The sequence below is a fragment of the Protobothrops mucrosquamatus genome, unplaced genomic scaffold (assembly GCF_001527695.2).
Source record: "Protobothrops mucrosquamatus isolate PMUCROS unplaced genomic scaffold, P.Mucros_1.0 scaffold113, whole genome shotgun sequence".
Taxonomy (NCBI): Eukaryota; Metazoa; Chordata; class Lepidosauria; order Squamata; family Viperidae; genus Protobothrops; species Protobothrops mucrosquamatus.
In genome coordinates, this window is record NW_015386485.1 from 1,348,498 (window position 1) to 1,372,832 (window position 24,335).

The following is a 24,335-nucleotide window of genomic DNA, read 5'->3' on the forward strand; positions in this document are numbered from 1 at the left end:
TTTAATATACCAGAAGTCATGCAAATAATTTTAGAGCAGTAAACACAATAGGAGCAATCACTTGTTGACACTACCAAAATCATTCAAATACAGAAACAGTCATTTGATAAATATATACATACACTGTATTTTTGTTATTCTTTTTGTGGTCCCTTCTAAATATATTAAAGCATTGCTCCCGCCCTGCCAGGTCCTTATTAAAGACAAATCCAAAAATAGGATTTGGAGTATTTTCTACCAATATTGACCACCAGTATAAATTCTTGAGATATCTAACCTTAAATCCCTATTATATTTGAGGCACTTAACCATTGGTTGAGAATTGGGACAGGAAAAGCCAATACAAGTATTCATCTTCAAACAAATATTAATTCTGATCTATAATTCTGGATCATTTGAAGTCAGAAGTTGTCTTCGCCACATAAAATCTTCTCTTGGCCTGATTGCATTCATATTCATGTTCAAATATGAGTTTTAATCTGTATTACAGGAAATTCCAACATTGCAGAGGAGCATGAGATACATTCTAGGGGGCACACTCAGTTCTTGTGCAGTGTTTTACCTCTATAAGCACCAGGCTGCTCTGTAGCTTTTGAGTTCTCTTAGAATCGTTTGCAAAGGGTAAGAATTCAGAGTAAACCATCGGGTCCTGTGCAGTAAAGAAACTGATTAGAAAAGGCTCTCATCACTACAAAAGTTGAAAGCCACCAACTGAGAAGCATAACTTCAAGAATCTGGATCTCCTTCAGTAGTGCACAGCACCAACAATCAATTGAGCAGGATAGAGAATGCATATTAATACAAGCATTTTTTTAAAAATATCAAGATGCAACATATTTTACTTCTTTTATTACCCTGGTGTGTTCCTAACAAATTTTTGTTCTCTTCTATCTTTTATTGCAAAATCAATATATGTATGATCTATACAGCAATTAAGCCATCATGCTGAAACTTGAAGCTGACAAAAATTAACACTTTGAGTACAGCTATAAAAGCTTAACTCTTTTGTGCCACAAGACCATTGACATAAAACAAACAGCCAACTACTGACCTAGATATCAGTGCAATCCTTGGCAACAAACTCCATAGTTACAACTAATACATTTTTTTTACATGTGAGATTGCATTGACAGAACAACAGGTGTCACTAAAACTGTTCATTTGATGTTAACTAAAATGAAAGGAAACAAAAGTATTTGTTGTAGAAGGAAATGGATTTTCATGCTATTCTGCTACAAATAAGGTTTGAAAAAGAAACAAGTTTATATAATTCTTACATATCAATTTAAAAATTCAGTCAAGAAGTGGATCACATTCTATTATATGCCTTATCAGTGATACAATTTAGAATTTATGTTCTCTTTCATTTTCACTCACAAATTGCATGTACTTTACATTGTTAGCTGGTCTGAATTCATTAAAAATAATTCAGGAAAAAATACCAACATATTCTGAATCAAGCACTATGTATATGGAGATTCTTAGTCACAAGTCACCCAGGTCATGATTGTCCCAAGGGTGCTTTGTTCACGAGGCAACTGGACTTTTCTTGTTTTCTTTGAAACGTCTTCAAAGAAAAACAAAGTCCAGTTGCCTCGTGAAAAAAGCACCTTTATTTATTTATTTAATAAAACTTATATGCCGCCCTTCTCCCCCATGGGACTCAGGGCGGCTCACAGCATATGAGGACAATCAAGCACTATATTTCTTTTTAAATCCATTATTTTAAAATTCATTCCCCTCCTACAACATCTCTCTAATCTTCCACAATTGCCATTGCCCCCGTTTCACTTTTAATAAGTGGAATGTTGATTTCTCTAAGTCAGTATTTCTCAACCTCAACAACTTTAAGATTTGTGGACTTAATTTTCCAATTCTGATTGGGATATTCTGGGCATTAAAGTCTGGACATCTTAAAAGTTACTGTGGTTGAGAAACACAGCTCTAAGCTGTTAAAACTTGCCTAAGTCTGCACTTTTACCCATCCCCAAAAAGCAATGAATGCATTAAACTGCAGGTTCTCTTAAAAATTCTAGAAGCTTAAAACACAGTTCCAGAATTAAGAAATAGAGCCCTATTTAATCTGTAACATTTATTCAGCTTCAAACCTCATTACTAATACCATGGATTTTTTTTTAATAAGTATATTTATAGACAGAAAATGAATACAAAATCAGAGCTTTGTGTCACCATGATTTGCTGGACTAACTTGGCAACTCAAGTTTTAACCTCTGCTCATGTTTTTTCTCCAGACCATGATTAACACAATTTTATCTTGCTATTTCCATACCATAGTACCTAACAGAACAAAAGTGCATTAAAAAATGAGGAGAATCAGGACAATGAATCGTTCTGGGCTATTCTGCCAAAGGAAAAGACATATTTTGCTATCTATTGCTGGTGAAGAAAAATTGTCTGGCATTATATAGCCTTTATCTATCAGTTTAAATAAAGACTATATATACTATAACAATATTTCTAAACCATCTTTTGATCATATAAATTTAGGGCAGGAGTGAATAAATTATTTTCAAGCAGTTTTTGTTGTGCTTTCTAGAGTGCAAAGGGTACGGTGATACAAGATTTCAGCATTGGAAGTAGTGGGGAGAATCTGACACATTTAGAGTTGAGGGAATTTTAATTTAAATGCATTAAATTGAGGTTTAGCATGCCTATATTATTCTTTTTGGTGGAAAAAATACAGAAAATACCAAGCAATCCCCCTTCACATTTTCATAACTGCTGGAATATAATTTTATTGGTTTGGCACCATATTAATGGCCAACTGCCTAGTTTAGAACAAGGGCAATAAGACAGATGAAATATTTGCAAGATGAAAGGATAGGGTTTTTTTTTCCAGAAAAGAGCAAAGTATCTCTGATAAAGGTTTTCACTGAGAGCATAATCTTGTAAATAAGTCAAATATACTTTCCAGCTCCTATTCTATTTTTTTAGTTATTTGTCTGTTGGTATTGTAAGCAGATTTATCTTGGAAATACACTGTAGCAATTTTAGGAGAGTCTCCCCAATCACTCAAAGCATCAGAGTAATGCTGTAGATCAGGGGTAGTCAACCTTGGCTCTTTTATGACTTGTGGACTTCAACTAAGCTAAGCTGGCTCAGGAATTCTGGGAATTGAAGTCCACGAGTCATAAAGAGCCAAGGTTGACTACCCCTGCTGTAGATCCTAAATCATGTTATATATCTTATTAATAAGGAGTTTGGATAAACATCTGCTAGATCTCAAGGGAATATAATCCTAGTTTTACTGGTTTGTTGTTAGATCCAATTTTAAAATTCTATTTTAAAAAATATATTAAAAAAAATCTATTAAAACACTATTTTAAAAGTGTTCACATTTTAGAAAAAGAAACATTCCACATTTGCTTTCAGCTTTTAACTTTAGATCATTCATTAGAATTATGCATTCCTTTTGCAGGATATTGCATGACTCGTAAGTTTATTGGAATACTGGATGAGCCAACCCACTTTTATATCTTTAACATCCCAGTCTGCCTGCAAAGCAGGATAACATGCTTCCTAGTTTAAAGGGGGAAGCATTTTAGACTCAGTTGAGAAAACACTGTGTTTAATGTTTCCCTTCTTCTTCACAGATAACAAACTTTTAAAAAAGAGAAAGGTCATCATCTACCGCTTGGCCTCTATCACAACATTTGAGATTCATATGACTGCCTTATATTAATTGCATTAGCACATTATACTAAACTGTAATCTAATGTTGATTATATCAATTCAGCCAATGGTTTAGTCAAAAAAATCTTAAACAATATCTCAATGAGGTGTGTACAGCAAATTGGTAAAACAACAGACTACCGGTCCATCTATTTGGCAATCTCTATTTTAACCTCCCCAACCTGTTGCCTCCCAATGTTGAACCTGCTTCCATTAACCCCAGTCAGCATGGCCTGGGCAATACAGGAATTAGAGGGCAACATAAAGCAAGTAGTTCTCCAAAGTCTTAGTTAGGCAACTCTTTTTAACTTAGCCTCAGGAGACATTGGCAACGTCAAAGAAGAGAGCCATGCTGGCCTGCTTGACTATTCAGACTGCAAGGGTGATAGTACGTTTAACTGAACCACATCTGCTTTTTTATAGAAAGTCTTCAATGTCAGGTCTTATTCCTTTATTTTTGCTCTACTCTAAATTTTATGGTTTGAGTTGACATTTGAATCCTAGATGAATACAGATCACTTTTGTTTCTCTGCCCTGTTTTTCCAAATTTGCAGATACTCTAGGCCTGCTTCTAGTCTCTAATGCAGTGTTTCTCAAGGTTGAGAAACACTGCTCTAATGGCTATGGCTGAGCTCTATGGGCCTTGGGCTCAGGATCTCTGAACGATTGGCTTCAACCTCTAATGCCACCCTAGCAAGATCTCACCTTCCCTTTACTTTTCCCGATTATTTGATAATTCTAACTGCCTTCTTAATTGTTTTAATTGTAACTGGTTCAAAAAACTTAAGAAAAAAAACCTTACAAAACTTGCTGTGTCATTGCTCAATCTAGGATAGGACAGAAACATAGGTGAAAGTAGCCCTTTTGTTTGAAAGTCAGTGAAGTTATAATGGCATTCTAGAGAAATATGCTGGGTTTTTTTTTAATCCAACCAAATATAATGCTATCAGCCTGGTGCTATTTCTGCACTACTGACACGTTTGGTTTTTCTATTAATATGAAAATAAGCAAAAACAAAAATATTTTTCTCTGCATTTTTCTGTCATCCAAAAGTAAATGTGGCTTTCTAAAGGCAATCACAAAGTGCTTCTACTACAAAAAATAGAGCATTGCATAACTGTTTTCATCTTTTCCTCCATAATAGATTTTGTTGATAACAGAGGATGGATGTCTTGGTGGAAAACTTTGAGGCACCTTAATAAAGGATGACATCATCAGAATCCTGTACACAGTTCAATGAGTAAGACAAGAAAATTACAGTTTTTCTGCTCCTGTCATGAATATAATTTCCATGAACTTTCAAGGGGGAGAGGGAATAACATTTCTGATATGTGTTCACAGTTTATATTCTGGAATTACATTCTAGAGCAGGCATGTCAAACTCGCGACGTCACATGACGTTGCGCAACGTATCAGGCCGATTTTGCCATTGCCGGCAATGGGGTGGGTGCGGCTTCCACGTGACGTGTCTGGCCCGCGGGCTGGCAGTTTTACACCCCTGTTCTAGAGGACAGGTATCACAACAGAAAAACACACTTTCTGGTCCTGGATAAATGACACTGTTTAATTAAAGGAGCCCAAAGCGTGGATCTTCTCTTCATCTCATTGGCCAGAGGCTAAACTACATCAACACATCAGTAGTTTGGGGGATATCGGATTACAATTATTGTTTGTTTCTTGTGGCACTTCTTTAATATGGTTGACTTGTGCACACTTATCAGAAAGATTGGTCCCAAATGCATTAAGTCTATCACAATTTTAATTTGAGGAAAAGGTTGTCCAGGAGAATGCAATGCACCATTATTGATAGTGGCAAAAATGGCAGAATATGTAATGCTCAATTTCATTTTGCCATAGCAATTTGCAATCAAAAATTCATTCATTTGTGATTGGCCTCATTATTACAGAGCTAAGCAGAGAAAATCTCATCTAGGTCATACAAATTCCAGGATCCTAATGCTCTCTGAGTTTGGTTGTTTTCTTCTAGACATTTCATTACCCAATTAGATAACATTATCAGTGCACTCTGTGCTCTGCAGGAAAGAACCTAGAACTAAGGAGAAATTTCCTGACAGTGAGAACAATTAACCAATGGAATGGCTTGCCTTCAGAAGTTGGAGCGCTCCATCATTGGAGGCTTTTAAGCAAAGACTGGATAGCAACTTGTCTGAAATTGAAATTCAGCAGAGGGTTGGATTAGAAGACTCCAGGGTCCCTTCCAATCTGTTATTCTGATCTATGTATTGTACATATAGTACATAGAATTGTACAAGTCTTATATGATAGTTTAATATTTTAGATTGCAATGTATTGGAGAAAATCTCAGCTTATTCAAAAAGTATCCAAGTATCCATGGAAGAGATCTTTAGGATACTTCCTGAGTTATTGCTATAGTATATTTTTTGGAGCTTTAAGACTAGACTGTGTGTAACGTCAGAGAACAGGGACAGAAAAAATTAGGAGCAAGATCAGTTCAGTCAGCAGATTTGAGCTATCATTATATTTCAAACTGTTTATTCTATTTTTACTGCCAGGAAAAGGGAGAGCTTTGGATAACACAGACCTTTACCAAATTACTTCTCTCAAAACTGTATTTTGAATGTAGCCAAAATTGTATTTTGAATACAGCCACACTGAGATTTTGAATATTCTACAGCATCATACTAAAGTGTGAGACAGGAAATAGATAGAATCTTTAGTGCAGTATGACAGCTATCGCTGGAATTTGGTCTTATTTTGATTACTTTATTCTAGTCAGTTCTTTAATGATAATGAATCTTTGAAATGTGTGTCATCTTCAGTCATATCTATTCTAACTCAGCAAAAAAGGTATCTGAGAAATGTATATGTACGTGTATACAAAATATGTATGTGCATAACTGTAAATGTGTATATTGTCTGTAATGGCTGGCTAACATCAGCTTGTTAAGAAAAGAAACCAGATTATGGGGTATCCCACCGTTACACATCACTTTTATTGTGAAGAAATGTCATGCAGACATTGATGCCATTGAAAAATCTGAATGCTGAATTTTAAAGTCTATTTATTTTGACGTGGCAGAATTGTAAATCTTTGGAGACCTGTAGCCACACCAAACAGGAGTTGCATAAAATATGAAACATCCACTTCATTGTCTATCAAAAGGCAGCTCATTGAAAATAGATAAAATTAATTTAATTACATGCGATTAAATTCCCNTCAGAGAAAAGGTGGCGGAACTCAAACCTGGCCACGCCCTCATCAAACCCTAGGACCGCCCCTTTAGAGAACAGGAATGCAAGTAAAATTTGGGAGGGGCTATTTCCGGTGCGGGAGGGGCTATTTCCGGTGCGGCCGGCCCGGAAAAAGGTGCCGGAACGCGGTTCCGCCGCGTTCCGGCTGAAAAAAAGCCCTGGTCCCAACTCTCTATCAGATCTATTACAGATAGTGTTTGGGTTATGACCATAATTGAGCCTAGAAATTATGATTGTAAGTCATGTCATAAAACGGAGAACTACTTGACCATCCAAATTTTATGACCTTTTTCACAGAGGTCGTTAAACTAACATGGTGGTTGCTAAGCTAATCATTGTCCACTATGTGCTAGCTTTTGCCAGAAACCAGAAGTAAAGCTACTGTAAATCACAGTTAGATGACCATGGTCATCTATGTGGGCTGGTTTCAAGTGCCCAAAATGCAGTCATGTGACCGTGGGGGGGGAGGCAGCATCAGAACTTGGAAGCCTGGTCGTAAGTAGATTTTGTGAGGGTCCATCATAACTTTGAATGGTCATTACGTAATCAACAGTTAAGTCAAGGACTACCTGTACTATATCAAAATATGACTATTATTCTCTCCAACTACTCTTTTATCTTGTATTATTGTCCCATTTATATGTATGGACTTACTTTTACCTCTATTTGCCTTCCTAGAATAGGATGATTAATGGTAACATAAAACTTATGAGTGAAAATTTAATATTGGGAATTCTTTTCTTTAGAAGGCAGTCAGAGACAAAGGCAAGGTATCATGTATGGTTGGCTTGTTTGATTAATACATAATACATATCTTTTTAAAAGATACTATACAAATGGCTTCTGTTGGAACTGTATAGCAAAAGCCTATACAACAAGAGTAACAGCAGATGTTAAATCATAATTAGTTATATGATCTAAGTTTTCTTTTTACTTATCTGGTTATTTATTTAATAATATTTATGTTGCATTGTTAGCACACTGCTGGTACCAAAAGCTTGTTATTCAACACTTGAGCCTTTGCAGAATGATAGGAAGTAAAAACTTGGATGAAAACTATCTTTCAATTAGGAGATTGCAGACACAGGAAAAAAAATGCACCAGCCTCATGGTCCATTAAGATCTTATTAAATCTTGTGGTAGACCATGAGGTAGCTAACATTTGGCACATTATTTTAACACTAAACCAATACTATCTTCATTTTAAATCCTTCAATCAGTTTGTAACTTCAATAAAAGCCAAGTATACTTTCAATTTCAAAGAAATGTAAATATGTAAAATAGAAATTTGACACTGAAATTTGACATCAGTTCTGGAACAATAACCAAAATAGTTGTTATTATTAATTTGCATTGAAAAAGAAAGAAAGATAAAAGATCACCTTCTTTCTCTCTCCTGTAGATAACCAGGAGTCCCAGATCCTACGAACTTATGTGATAAGATAGTGGCACAACCCGGAAAAGCCACAGCAGTATAAGTGGACAAACCCTCAGCTAATTGTAGCTAGGCAATTTTAATTTGCATTGTCTTGCAGCATGCTCTTCCTGTCAGAAAAGGATGAAAGAATGCAATTGCTGCCATTCATGTCCGAGTAGCCTAGAAAGGATCTCAGTAGGCCCTCCTTAAACATGGCAGTGATTTTGAAAGCCTCCAAGGCCTGGGTCAATAAGAGGGGAGAGGCCATTGGCAGCCACACTGAAAAAGTAGAGAAGTACAGGTAGTCCTCAACTTATGATCACAATTGATCCCACAATTTCTACTGCTAAGTGAGACAGTTTTTAAGGAGTTTTGCCCCATTTTATGACCTTACTTGCCACAGTTGTTAAGTGAATTACTGCAGCTGTTAAGTTACAATACAGTTGTTAAATGACTCTGGCTGCCCCATTGACTTTGTCAGAAGTTCGTAAAAAGTGATCACATCACCCTGGAACACTGCAGCTGTCATAAATATGAGTCAGTTGCCAAGCATCTGAATTTTGGTCATGTGACCATGGGGATGCTACAACGGTGGTTTAAGTGTGAAAAACGGTCATAAGTCACTTTTCCAGTGTTGTAATTTTGAGCAGTCACTAAATGAATTGTTGTAAGTTGAGGACTACCTGTAGCTTTCTTCCATTATATGAGAATTCAAAGATTTGTGCAACAGTCTCTGTATTTCTGGATTTTTAAACTTCTGATCAAGAGGATCCATCTACAAGCTTTTCTTCTTCCCTGCCCCACTTCCTTTGGTATTTATAGGCCAGTACCGCTAAGATGGACATACGTCTTAACTGTTTTCATGAATGCCATTTAACATTCCTTCTTCCTTTCAAAACAGAACAAGCCCTCAGGGTTGAACAGGACATGCACACAGTTTAAAAACCATTTGTTTTGTTTCTTATATTCACAAATGTTACATCACAATAATTATTTAGCTTAAATTAGTTTCTCATTACAAGATTAGCTCTAAATCTGACTTCACAAAATAAATGGCAGGGTTCTTATAACATGCTATGCCCAAACAAACCATATTGTGGCTCATTGTGTTGGCCTGGTTCTACCATGTTGTGAGAATTGGCCTTAGAATGCATCCTTAGTTTGTAAAAATAATAATAATAATTATACACTTTGAGTGCTGTATGATCCTACATCCTGAACCACAGTTTGGCAACTTGGCAATTAATGCATACAAGGCTTTCACACGGATGTTACAACAGCCCATCTGCTGTCTTACTTTCTAGGAAGCACAGCCATAAGGGAAAGATTTCAAGGAGGCAGCCACAAGAGTGGTCAGCTTCTTACCTCTTTAGCACTGCAACATTCAGAGAAAGGAAGAGGCTAATTACAGAACACATAGCAAAGTTGGGCAAGACTATTCAGTCACCGATCTGTGCCTCTGGAACATTAAGGTAGTTTAGGCACCTTTGCAAGTGCTGTTGCTTACAATGGTTTAAGTAGCAACTAAGGAGGATTGTCCAGAGCTTTCTTTTCTTACCTTCTATTACAAAAATTGGATTCCTGTATACATTTTTTTAAAAAAATCTTTAAACAAGAAGTAGCACCTTTATAAAAGAATATAATTGTTCTTTTGCGCCATCATCATCACAAATATTTCAAAGCTTATGAACCAGCCATAATTCATTTTTTATCAAAGGAAAGTTAGCATGATAAAAGATTCTGATGGAATCTAGTGCACCTGCAGTCCACAAAATAACAACTGATCCAATCAACATTGTCGAGTTTGTGTGGCACTTATTAAGTTGTCTTAAAAATATTTGTCACTGAATAATCCAAGGCCTGGTACAGGCCTCTATAAGCATATAGTTGACTCGTTCTGAATTTATGGCAAGAAATCACTCTATAGCATATATTTAATATATAATTAAAATAAATCATCTTGATCACAACCTCTCCCTAATAACAAAATACCATCTTTTCCCTTAATATAGACCCAGGATTGACCTTTTGTATATAATTAGAAATCTTCATCTTTAAATCTCTGCTCTGTGGGAACTGTATGCATCTAGAAAATAAACCCTGAAATACAACTTCACAAATGGAATTGACAGTGAACGAACATTGCATTGTCATTTTGCTTGGAAAAATTAAGCACAAACATAACATTTCACGAGTACCATTACCATGCAAAATGCATGTTGAATTTCATTGCTGTTTTAAGTCCCAAACCACAACTAGCATGCAGATTTTCCCCCTACCCCAAATATTAAATTCTTGGTAATTGCACCTCTTTGGTGTAATCAGAACATTTGGGCAAGATTATATCAGTTTTAAAGAAAGCTGATGAACCGATCCATTTTCATATATATGTTTACATAGTGCATGTTTCACCATTAAAAACAAAAGAATAACCAAACCTAACATATTACATTCAATTTTAAATATATCTTTTGGGGAAAGCAATTCAGAGCCAACCCAGTTATTTAGGAAACATCTAAAAAAAAAAATCCCATCACTAACAAATTGTGAAAATAGGTTTTCACATTTTAACAGTCTTATCATTTTTTTTAAATTTTGCTAATATGCAAGTAATCCAGTCCTATATTTCTTAAATGTGTAATACAATGGACTTTGAAAGTGGGAACTATTACAGGACTTAGCCTTTCCTCCCAAACAAGAAAATAAGAAACAGAACAGAATATTGTGTAATAAAAACCTGATGTGTTGGTTTTGTCAAAGAATTGTTCCATGGCATTCTTGTTATTTCAGGGCTTCTGCTCTTTATCAGCACTTAGCCCATCTTCTGCTGGCATTAGCTACACAACAGCACTTCTGCACCCAGAATGTGAATAACAGTTATTCACAGGACACCAACGCACCCTTGTAGTTCCAAAAATGCCCAGGAGTCACTTGTACCACAACATCTTGCCCAAAAGAAGATTCAAGTAAGTGGCAGCACCTTTGGCCCATAACCACAATGTAATATTCCAGTAGGAAAAGAATTATATATTTGCTTAAGATAATACAACAGCAACATTTCACGTGCAGTGTCTCTGATGAAACTTCAAAAACTTCCAGAACTTTATACAATGGAGCCTTTTGAGGATGATAAATGAATCGATTGGATCCGTGTTGCCAACGTCCTCTGTAAATCTTGTAGAACATTTTGGCCAGGTGAATCTCCATTTTTGTCATACAGCAACTGCTTGAAAGCTTCGTTTTCAATTAAGACCATCATATTTTTTAGAAAGTAACCCTCACAAAAAGAAGCTAGTTCTGTGACTCCAAGAAACTGAAGATGGATAATGAAGGGTAGGAAGAGAAAAAGAAACACAAATAAATATACAAACTGTAATTGCTCACTGAAGTTAATTCTTCAGCTCACGTTGCTTTAGGCTTATTCAACAGTATACAATATCTCTTGGCAATCTAAGGTACAACTACTTGCGTATTACAGTCTATGTGACAAATGTCTCACTTAGAACAAACAACATTAAATTTAATCTGACCTCCTGATACTAATTTACCAGAAAAAAAACTATTTTATCTTTCCTTCTGGGTATTAAATACTTCTGGCAAGGGAGAAATTATTTTGAGGATTTAAGAAGTCCCAATACAGTAATGATAATTTGAACTAAGTTTGTGTTCAATAGATTTTGCCTGTTAAACCCAACATCTGCTACACTAGGGTTTAGTTGTATTAACAATATTTAATGTTATATGGAATGTTAAAGGATTGGATTTTCTTCCTAAAATTAAATAGAGCTGAATAAAAAATAGACTTAATGAAAGAAAATCTGGAAATGGCTTTGAACAGAGTGAAAAAAAATGTATTATGGACTGACTCACAAATGTATGGAACTATCTAATAGGAAATATGAAAAAGGATGCTTTCTGGAATTATGAAGTGAAAGAAAAAATGGATAGGAAAAATATACAATGATTGCTCAAAAAGTGAAGCTGTAAGATACTGTACTCCCCAAGGAAGGCAGGTGGTGCCAGTGGTAAACTACAACAGGCTGGTAGAAGGTGGGCCACGCACAGTGTATAAATCCAAGGTTTTCTGGGAGATGGGCTTTGAAGTTACACCCTTTCACTCTATAGATTCAACCCTGCCACTCACTACTATACCTCAAAAAGAATAGTGCAATGGATATGTAGTTTGATAGGTATATTGTTTGTTTCCCAATTTTAGTGTTACTTTTTTTAGGAGCAATCACAACTGCATAAAGTCAGCAGCAAGCTTATCTGTACAGAATACTAATCCTAACTCTAATCTTAGCCCTGTATTTCTTCAGGATTAAACAGACTAAATTCCTATGCATTATGATATACACAATATTAATAGCCATGTCGTATATAGCTAGAGTGAGTCCTATCCTACTGCTATTCATTAGAATTTCAATAACTGCCCATCTGTGTAAACCCCACTATCGTTATCAACTGCCCAGGAGAACACCTTTGGGAAGGATGGGAAAAAACTTTTACAACTGGACCTGCCAATGCAATTTCTCACTCTAATGGCACAGGAAGATACAACAAAGCAGAGGCAAAAATTAGGCCAGGATTGCAACAATTAGACCTTGACACCTGTCCAAGGATATTTTCTGCTGAGGCTAGGCATGGACACTTGCACCAATAAGTATATATGAGCAATAATATTGAGTTACCTTGGCATGATTATAAATATCCACACAATTTTCTGTGTTGATACTTTTTGCACAGATGATCTCACAGTGACGTTGCAATGCTTCAAGCTGGAAAAATTTAGCAGCAGATAGGAGCTGAAAAATGAGAAAAAGATTATTACAGGTTTGGGGAGGGTAACCATTTTTGTGGGCACCGAAAGGTCTGGTCTGTCTTTGTACATATTGTAGCATTTCAAATAGTATCTAATAAAACTGAAAACTATGGGTGCTATCTTCTTCATTTTTTTCTTTTCCCCAAAAGTTACCAGGCAATGTAATTGCATGCTTTTACAGCACTTTACACATAAAAAAAAAATCTATGGGTCAAAAAAATTCTACATGCAAGAAAGATTTTTATTAATTTACTGATCACATCTACACAGACGCCCATTTCATCAAACTCCAGGCAGCGAAATCAATTCAATTAATTTATCATTCATGTCAGTTCCAAATATTTTCATTCAGCCAAATCTAGTAATTTAGCACACGCAATAATAATAGCAGTTTTTAGTATAAGATGCCTCTTACCTCCATCACTTCATTGTTTTTAATGAGAAGAGATTCTGAACCTCCACAATAGAGATACTGCATAATAAGCTGAAACCACAAAAAAATCCATACATTACAAAAATACATTTGTTTTTGAAGTTGTTGAACACTAAGGGAAAAATGATAAAGCAATGTTATTCCAAAATGGAAAACAGAAAAGAATGAAATAGTATTAATACATTTTAGGATATATTGAAAAGACAACCCTTATCTCTTTATGCCTGGTGAGTAGTTATTTACTGAATTTATATACCGCCCTATCTCCCTTACGGGACTCAGGGCGGTGAACAGGCAATAATAAAAAACCACAATAAATATACACAAGTTTCTGTTCTAAAATCAAATTAAATAACAGGCCTGCTCTAAAAGTACCCCATACAAAACCCCCACTAAAACATAATCAAACTACGCCAGGCCGGCCGCACAGAATAGATGGGCCTTCAGGGCTCGGCGAAAAAGTTCTTGTTTCTGTTATTTTCACTCAGGGATTCTTGATAAAGGAAACCTACTGGCTGCAACTTTGGAATTAACAACTAATTTTCCTCTTAAGAGAGCTCATATTCTCTATTTAGCAGCAGTTTTGTGGGAATAAATTTGATATGCAAAAGCAAGGCAAGGGAAAATTTCACTATAGTATGCAAATGCAACACAAGGGAAGCCTTCACCTGGTAAATCTCTGCCAGTCATGCTCCTATGAAAGGCAAGCTAAACCTGGCAACTTTTCTTTAAGACACCTCTTTCAAAATAATTAAGGAACACTTAATTATTCATACTGCTGAAAACCTCAATATGAGAAATTTAAAAAGAAATGTGTAATATTAGTAATTGAAGGACCTCACTTCTGACATAAAATGTTCATTTGATTGATTGATTACTGCTAAAGGCAGCCAAACAAATTTAAAAAGCAAAATATAAAAACTAAAAACATAAATTGAAATAAACACTAGAAGTGGCATAAAATCAATGAAGAATTAAAAGTCTGTGAAAGAGTTGCATCTTTATATGTGATAATAATAATGATAAAGTTGGAAGGGACCTTGGAGGTCATCTAGTCCAACCCCCTGCTCAGGCAGGAAACCCTATACCATTTCAGACAAATGGCTGTCCAATTTTTTCTTTAAAACTTCGAGTGTTGGCACATTCACCGCTTCTGGAGGCAGGTTGTTCCACTGGTTAATTGTTCTAACTGTCAGGAAGTTTCTCCTTAGTTCTAGGTTGCTTTTCTCTTTGGTTAGTTTCCACCCGTTGCTTCTTGTCCTGCCTTCAGGTGCTTTGGAGAATAGCTTGACTCCCTTTTCTTTGTGGCAGCCCCTGAGATATTGGAACACTGCTATCATGTCCCCCCTCGTCCTTCTCTTCGTTAAACTAGACATACCCAATTCCAGCAACCGTTCCTTATATGCTTTTGCCTCCAGTCCCCTAATCATCTTTGTTGCTCTTCTCTGTACTCTTTCTATCTTTATATGGTTTTGAACTGCTGCGAGAAGGCACGAAAGCAACAGGAAAAAAGGCAGAAGGTATGTTCAAAAGAGCCTTTCTTGGGTTTCTTAACATTCAGATATATTCCTGATGGGATAGATGGTCCCCCAGATACTTAAGAAATTCTTTAGAAGCATTTATGGTGGACAGATGAAGAGTGCAATTTGGTATAGTGTTTAAGCTGTTGGTGTAGAAACTAGGAGAGTGTAAGTTCTAGTCTTGCCTTAGGCATGAAACAATGGCTGGGTGACTTTGGGTTAGTCACTCTCTCTCAGCCTAACCCACCTCACAAGATTGTTTTTGTGGGAGAAATAGGAGGACAATGAAGGGGTATTGTGTAAGTTCACTGCCTTGAGCTATTTACAAAATAAAAATTAAGGTCTGATAAAAGTCAAACAATCAAAGAAACAAAATTGATCTAATTGACCTCAGATTTCAAACTTTGCTAGTAATTTCACTTTTTAAACCTGATTACCATTCTATATAAATGTTAAAATATTTAATTCTATGACCAGGCCATAAAGTAGATCAATGTCATTCATATGCAGTTTGGTTCCAATTAATAACAAAGCTGAAAACAGTAATTAGAGTCCATATTTCAGGAAATTTCTTTTGTTCTATTATTTATATTGAGATTTCTTCACATTACCTGGAAAATGGGATACTTCACATAGCTGATCTCAATGAAAGTGCTATCAGATGCGGGTTTGCTGGACAACAGGGCTTTAAACCTACACAGAAACATCCAAATATATTTGCTATTTCAAGAGAATTTATAATTTGTAAATTTGTAAAAAAATATACCATCACAAAGAAAAGGAAAAAAAGGTTTTGGGGTAAAAACTAGCCTTTGCAACCGCATGGTATAAAGTTCACATACAAGGACAAGACTCATTTACTCTACATTTTTTAATGTAGAAAAGATATGCTCCAGGGTCTGTCAGTAGCAGCCAAAGCTATGAACTGCTGAATTTCGGAATGCCAGATCACCAGTTGTACTAGCCAGCCTTGTTCAAATAGTCAGTTTTTGTGCTAAGTAGTAATTCTGACATCTCATTTTGAAAGCAGAACACTCAGAAAGGCCAAATTAGATATTAAAGAAATATCTAATTTCTTCACTTCCACCGCCCTTTTTAAGAAGAAGGTAGCCAAGAACTGAAGTGTTTCAGAGAAGGGTAAGAGAACAGTAATTAGCAATAGCTTCTTGAGGTCATCTCAAGTGCCTTCAGCAACAGCCAACCCACCTTTCCTCTTCAGAGAAGAAAAGGCCTTGGCAAAGAGGAAAAATTATGTTTGGCTCCCAATACCTTATATTCATAATTGTAAAAAATTTGGTAGTATTCTTCCAGTTGTGATAAAGGTAGACCTTCCGTCCAGGAAGGTCTACTTTTATTCAGCTTCAAAGCTAGTAGGAAAACTAGTGTCTAATCATACATACCACAATGACTCTACATTCATAATAGCAAGCATATTTCTCCAACTTTAATCTGGAGATGTATTATTAATACTGACTTTTAGAGTAAGACTTTAGCATTAGAGCAGAAACATATTTTGACTGATGAACATAGTTTCCCTAAGAAGACTACCAAACTCCTAATTGATCTGTATTCTTTCTCCTTATGCTTTTCATGTCCCTTTCTGGATTCTACCACACTTTTCAGCCAGCAATTTCTTCAGTGAATGAAGAAATATAAACTTAATTGCAAATTCCTCTTGGGTAACTCATAAATCTGCCTGCCTTTTGTAATCCAAAATGCTAAAACCAAATTTATGCCATATTCATCTATAAATATGTATAAATACCTAGGGGATGCAGTAAATAGTAATACTCTGTGTGCATAAAATGGTCTTCCTTCCACAAGGAATGTAACATCTGACATCTCTTTATTGTTGAGAAAATGAGGATCTGAAATGACAAAAAACCACAGATTAATTTTTAAAAAAACAACACCACCCCAAAGAAAAAAGCAAACAAAAAACAAGAGAAAGACATTTTAACTGGAGTAAATTAAAACACTAATATATTTGGTCCTCATTATAAAAGAGCATAATTTAAGATGAATACACCCTTGAAGTTATTTTGAAGAACATAGAACATAAAATAATAGGGTCGGAAGGGACTTGGAGGTTTTCTAGTCCAACCCCCTGCTCAAGCAGGAAGTTTTTCATAGGGCATATACTGAAATATTGTCATCCAAAATGCATTCCAAGCCACTGAAAGAGATTCTAAAACTATTTTTAAAGGTAACAGATATGCTTCAGAGCAGTCTAAGATACTTGTGCTGCCTAAGACAGAAGGAGAAATGCCCCATTCCCAAGTCCATCCGTAGCACCCCAATTAATCAAATTATTATTTATTTATTTATTTATTTATTTATTAAATTTATATACCGCCCTATCTCCCTTACGGGACTCAGGGCGGTGAACAGGCGATACTAAAAACCACAATAACCACAATTATGCTATCTTGGGAAGACAATCCCACAAGCATCTTTCCTATGAAATAAAAATATAAAAATAATTGTTTGCTACCTTTATAGGACACTCAAGGCCAGTATTAAGAAAACAATTTCTTGCTTCCGGTTAGGTGTCGTGGTGTGACAGGCTCCCATGTTCAATTTCGTCCCGCTGGGGACCCTAAAAAGTCACCCCAGAGAGGCAGCAAGAAGGAGGGGACCCTCGTCGATCATGGAGGGGGGGCTTTTGCTGGATCTGAGGAAGCCCTCCAAACTGGTGGGAGAAAGACTGACTACATTCGTGTGGCCAGTCAGAAGCTGCTGACAACCAAAGATAAGCACTAACTAGCAATTTTTGAGCAATGTGGATGGAACTGGGTGAGACTTTATCCTGTTTTTATGACCTTAATACTTCTCTCCTGGAAAAAAGAATGCCCTAAGCAAAGAATCCTCCCCAATGAGAGTGAGAAGGGAAGTTTTTGCTCCACTCCCTCAGGAAAAGAAAAGCAGCAAATTAATTGTTTTGGGGGAAATAGTGAAAACTATCAATTTGGAATTAATACAGATATATGGCTTTTAAATTTGGGGACTAAAAGTACCTTTGAGACTTTTAAAAAAAAGATATTTGAAAGTCTGTAAAATAGGCTTGAATTTGGAAAGCTGGAAGACAGTGTCAATGACATCTAGTGGTGAATCATGGCACTACAATTTATTATGCTTAAAGGAAACTTGGCTGGAAGCCCAGACTTAGATAAAACTCTTTGTTGTTCCTGGAAACTTTCACTTTTGCAGACTGCAGCTGGGAAAAGGGAAAAAACCTCTTGGGCTGCTTATCTGTATTGGTGACCCTAGTGGACTATAAAGACTACATACAAAAACAAAATGGGTGTTTCATACTTAGCCTCAAATGGTAAAAACCATCTTTAATACTTGTCTCCGAAGCCCCCAGCTTGATATACCAACTAGAAAATGTTAATGAATCTCACAAAGAAATTCTTTCTATGTTGAAATCAATCCAAGAGACAATTGTTTTATTTCATGATGAGACTAAAAATAATGCAAATGAGATAAAAGAACAATTTTCTAACCTAAACTTACAAATCCAGACAATGACTACAAAGAAGGAACTAGTAATCCAGAAAACAGAAGGAAAATTAGAAAAAAACGGATCCAATGATGGAGGACGTAAAGCAATGATGGCGAACCTTTTAGAGACCGAGTGCCCAAACTGCAACCCAAAACCCACATATTTATTGCCGGGTGCCAGGTGGGCGTGGCCCACTGGGTGGGTGTGGCTGTGGTGGTCATGGCAGACTGGGTGGGTGTGGCCAAGGTGGGCGTGGTCACCTTGATGTTGCTCGTGGGGAGGGACACCTGTGGGGGCCGGGCAGGGTTGGGGGAGATCCAGGGGGTCTCTGGCAGGTGGGGCAGTGGGCAGGAGGCTCGTCCTGAGGGGTAAGGCAAGGCAAGGTGAGGCAGGGTAGGGGTGTCACTGCCGCAGGGCAAGGCGGGGCAGGGGCCAGGGTGGCTGCTGCCTGACACCATCGGCCCCCGCACACAGAGGCCAGCAAGAGCATGGGGGCAGACAATGTCCATCAGCAGCCACAGCCTGCCGGCCCCTCGACCAGCACACTCTGAGGCTCCGCAGCCCGGCGCCAGCAGTTCAGAGAAGCCGCCTCTGAGCTGGACGGCCGGCTGACAGCTGAGGAAGCGATGCAGTGGGTCATGCCTGGGAAAAGGAGGGCATGCGAGGCCAGGAGGGATGGGATGGAGGGGAGGGAAACCAGTCGTGCTGGGATGCATCCGGCCATGTGGGACCTCGGCGAGTTAGCGGGCGGATGGTTGAAGAGGGACGGTTGCCATCTCCGGGGCATGGTGCACATGCTGGCAGAGAGGGCTCTGAGTGCCGCCTCTGGCACGCGTGCCATAGGTTCGTCACCACTGACCTAAAGGAATGAATTAACAGACAGATATAGACAAATGAAAAATTAGAAGATGCAGTGATAACACCGGAAATGGAAAAGATATCTTACTTGTCAAGATATTTGAGGATAAGGAAGAAAAGCTGATTGAATGGATGATAAAATTGTTAGGAGAAATGCTGAATATCGACAAACAAGAAATGAAAAGAAAAACTGAAGGAGAAGGATGGAGGCTGTTTAATGAATATAAATGGGTTGAGCGTTCTTCCAAAAATACTTCAATCAAATTTTCTTCCTCATTCCAAGCAATATATACAAAAACAGAGGATGATTCAAATGCACTGACTTTGAAAGTTATTTGGCAAAGGAAGAAAGCTAGAGTAAGACTGAAGAAAATAGAGGTTTTGACCCATTAGATGGGATATTATACTATTAAACAGATGTTTGAATATGGTTAAGAAAATAGATAACTTTTAGAAATAAAAGTATTATTATAATTAGAAGGATAGGATTTGTAATATTATACTTTGTTATGAGATGGGAAATATGAAAATTCTAAAAGGATTTGAATAAGGGAAGCTTTTGGTTACCCAAATATAATTTATTATGAGAAAATTACAAGCGATATAGATATTTTGAACATTGATGGGAAATTAATTTTTTTTCAAAAGCGGGAAAAACAGGATATTGATAGAACAAATGGATTTTAAGTGCAAATGCAATTGAGATATGTTCTGGCTAGAAAAGATATAATAAACTGACACTATCGATATGTATAATACCAGGAAAATGTGATGAAGATGTCTATATTTAATTGCATACGTATTAACAGTAACAATAATTATATTTGCCCAGTGTGGAAAAATATATACCACTGGAAAAATAGAGGACCAAGGAAGTACTGGATGGTGTAGTATTGGAACTAGACTGAGAAAGTTAGTATGTACCACTGAATTACTAATAGACTCAGACAACACATTAGCTGATGTGCGAGATCCGCTGCCTCGTCGGTCTGCTAGCGAGCAGCCGAGGCAGCTCCAGACCCCTGGCTGCCCCTCCACCTCCTCCTGCTTCCCAGACAACATGTTGTTTATTAAGTACTCATGATTGTAAAATTAGAAAATTAATAAAATATGTATTTAAAAAAAGAAAACAATTTCTTTGCTTTGTCTAAAGGCTCAAACTGAAAGTTGCACTTTGCAACATTTCTGAGCACAGTGATAAATTTTGGAGTACCGTATTTTTATATTCAAGGTTGCCATACGCTAAATAATGAAATTGAATGTTATATATTATTTTATTTTTCCTGCAGGGAGGATTATGAACTGCCAAAGTCTGGGGAAAGGAGTTGGGTGGGGTTATATATTTTACATCAATATATAAGCCACGGTTTATTTTTTTATTTGTCAGTATTCTTGATTATATCTAAACACCAGATCTCTTTTAATACAATTTGTTTCCAGCTTCAATAACAGTGATCATGCTGGTCTTGGCTTATAGAAGATACAAAGTTAGAGAAGATTAATAATAATAAAACAAATAAATCTGGAAAATGCAGATAGCCCTTGATTTATGAACACAATTGAGCCTAACACATCTGTTGCCAAGTGAGATAGTTTTTAAATGAGTTTTTGCTCCATTTTACAGAAGTGAATCATGCAATCTTTAACAAATCTGGTTTCCCCATTGACTTTGCTTGTCAGAAGGTCCCAAAANGACTGGCCTAGGGGGTATTTTAATTGGTTTTAACAAAATTTTAATAGAGCGGCCAATTCAAATATTTATTCTTAATTATTTTAGATTTGTATTTGGTATTTATGTGGGATTGTTTTAAACTGGCTGTAAGCCGCCCTGAGTCCTCCGGGAGAAGGGCGGGGTATAAATGAAATAAATGAAATAAATGAAATGAAATGAATCATGGCACTACAATTTATTATGCTTAAAGGAAACTTGGCTGGAAGCCCAGACTTAGATAAGACTCTTTGTTGTTCCTGGAAACTTTCACTTTTGCAGACTGCAGCTGGGAAAAGGGAAAAAAACCTCTTGGGCTGCTTATCTGTATTGGTGACCCTAGTGGACTATAAAGACTACATACAAAAACAAAATGGGTGTTTCATACTTAGCCTCAAATGGTAAAAAACCATCTTTAATACTTGTCTCCGAAGCCCCCAGCTTGATATACAGTACCAACTAGAAAATGTTAATGAATCTCACAAAGAAATTCTTTCTATGTTGAAATCAATCCAAGAGACAATTGTTTTATTTCATGATGAGACTAAAAATAATGCAAATGAGATAAAAGAACAATTTTCTAACCTAAACTTACAAATCCAGACAATGACTACAAAGAAGGAACTAGTAATCCAGAAAACAGAAGGAAAATTAGAAAAAAACGGATCCAATGATGGAGGACCTAAAGCAATGATGGCGAACCTTTTAGAGACCGAGTGCCCAAACTGCAACCCAAAACCCACTTATTTATCGCCGGGTGCCAGGTGGGCGTGGCCCACTGGGTGGGTGTGGCTGTGGTGGTCATGGCAGACTGGGTGGGTGTGGCCAAGGTGGGCGTGGTCACCTCGATGTTGCTCATGGGGAGGGATGCCTGTGGGGGCCGGGCAGGGTTGGGGGAGATCCAGGGGGTCTCTGGCAGGTGGGGCAGTGGGCAGGAAGCTCGTCCTGAGGGGTAAGGCAAGGCAAGGCGAGGCAGGGTAGGGGTGTCATTGCCGCAGGGCAAGGCGGGGCAGGGGCCGGGGTGGCTGCTGCCTGACACCATCGGTCCCCGCACACAGAGGCCAGCGAGAGCATGGGGGCAGACAATGTCCATCAGCAGCCACAGCCTGCCGGCCCCTTGACCAGCACACTCTGAGGCTCCGCAGCCCACCGCCAGCAGTTCAGAGAAGCCGCCTCTGAGCTGGACGGATGGCCGACAGCTGAGGAAGCGATGCAGTGGGTCATGCCTGGGAAAAGGAGAGCATGCGAGGCCAGGAGGGATGGGATGGAGGGGAGGGAAACCAGTCGTGCTGGGATGCATCCAGCCATGTGGGACCTCAGCAAGTTAGCGGGCGGATGGTTGAAGAGGGACGGTTGCCATCTCTGGGGCATGGTGCGCATGCTGGCAGAGAGGGCTCTGAGTGCCGCCTCTGGCATGCGTGCGATAGGTTCGCCACCACTGACCTAAAGGAATGAATTAACAGACAGATATAGACAAATGAAAAATTAGAAGATGCAGTGATAACACCGGAAATGGAAAAGATATCTTACTTGTCAAGATATTTGAGGATAAGGAAGAAAAGCTGATTGAATGGATGATAAAGTTGTTAGGAGAAATGCTGAATATCGACAAACAAGAAATGAAAAGAAAAACTGAAGGAGAAGGATGGAGGCTGTTTAATGAATATAAATGGGTTGAGCGTTCTTCCAAAAATACTTCAATCAAATTTTCTTCTTCATTCCAAACAATATATACAAAAACAGAGGAAGAATTACTTGATGATTCAAATGCACTGACTTTGAAAGTTATTTGGCAAAGGAAGAAAGCTAGAGTAAGACTGAAGAAAATAGAGGTTTTGACCCATTAGATGAGATATTATACTATTAAACAGATGTTTGAATATGGTTAAGAAAATAGATAACTTTTAGAAATAAAAGTATTATAATTAGAAGGATAGGATTTGTAATATTATACTTTGTTATGAGATTGGAAATATGAAAATTTCTAAAAGGGTTTGAATAAGGGAAGCTTTTGGTTACCCAAATATAATTTATTATGAGAAAATTACAAGCGATATAAATATTTTGAACACTGATGGGAAATTATTTTTTTTTAAAAAGTGGGAAAAACAGGATATTGATAGAACAAATTGATTTTAAGTGCAAATGCAATTGAGATATGTTCTGGCTAGAAAAGATATAATAAACTGACACTATCGATATGTATAATACCAGGAAAATGTGATAAAGATGTCTATATTTAATTGTATATGTATTAACAGTAACAATAATTATATTTGCCCAGTGTGGAAAAATATATACCACTGGAAAAATAGAGGACCAAGGAAGCACTGGATGGTGTAGTATTGGAACTAGACTGAGAAAGTTAGTATGTACCACTGAATTACTAATAGACTCAGACAACACATTAGCTGATGTGCGAGATCCGCTGCCTCGTCGATCTGCTAGCGAGCAGCAGAGGCAGCTCCAGAACCCTGGCTGCCCCTCCACCTCCTCCTGCTTCCCAGACAACACGTCGTTTATTAAGTACTCATGATTGTAAAATTAGAAAATTAATAAAATATGTATTTAAAAAAAAGAAAACAATTTCTTTGCTTTGTCTAAAGGCTCAAACTGAAAGTTGCACTTTGCAACATTTCTGAGCACAGTGATAAATTTTGGAGTACCGTATTTTTATATTCAAGGTTGCCATACGCTAAATAATGAAATTGAATGTTATATATTATTTTATTTTTCCTGCAGGGAGGATTATGAACTGCCAAAGTCTGGGGAAAGGAGTTGGGTGGGGTTATATATTTTACATCAATATATAAGCCACGGTTTATTTTTTTATTTGTCAGTATTCTTGATTATATCTAAACACCAGATCTCTTTTAATACAATTTGTTTCCAGCTTCAATAACAGTGATCATGCTGGTCTTGGCTTATAGAAGATACAAAGTTAGCGAAGATTAATAATAATAAAACAAATAAATCTGGAAAATGCAGATAGCCCTTGATTTATGAACACAATTGAGCCTAACACATCTGTTGCCAAGTGAGATAGTTTTTAAATGAGTTTTTGCTCCATTTTACAGAAGTGAATCATGCAATCTTTAACAAATCTGGTTTCCCCATTGACTTTGCTTGTCAGAAGGTCCCAAAA

The 24,335-nt window shown here is 37.2% G+C and overlaps 1 protein-coding gene across 4 annotated transcripts in view; it reads right to left on the reverse strand.

Annotated features, from left to right (window-relative positions):
* Positions 1 to 10,054: 10,054 nt before the first annotated feature.
* BTBD11 (BTB domain containing 11) overlaps positions 10,055 to 24,335 on the reverse strand; it is a 206,191-nt gene continuing 191,910 nt past the window's right edge. For all 4 annotated transcript variants that reach the window (XM_029283505.1, XM_015812837.1, XM_015812838.1 and 1 more), the window contains 5 exons: positions 16,885 to 16,987; positions 15,731 to 15,812; positions 13,582 to 13,650; positions 13,036 to 13,149; positions 10,055 to 11,657 (listed from right to left, as the gene is read on the reverse strand). In XM_029283505.1, coding sequence (XP_029139338.1) covers positions 11,448 to 11,657; positions 13,036 to 13,149; positions 13,582 to 13,650; positions 15,731 to 15,812; positions 16,885 to 16,987 — 578 coding nt within the window. In that variant the 3' untranslated portion in view covers positions 10,055 to 11,447. The remainder of the gene's footprint in view (positions 11,658 to 13,035; positions 13,150 to 13,581; positions 13,651 to 15,730; positions 15,813 to 16,884; positions 16,988 to 24,335) is intronic.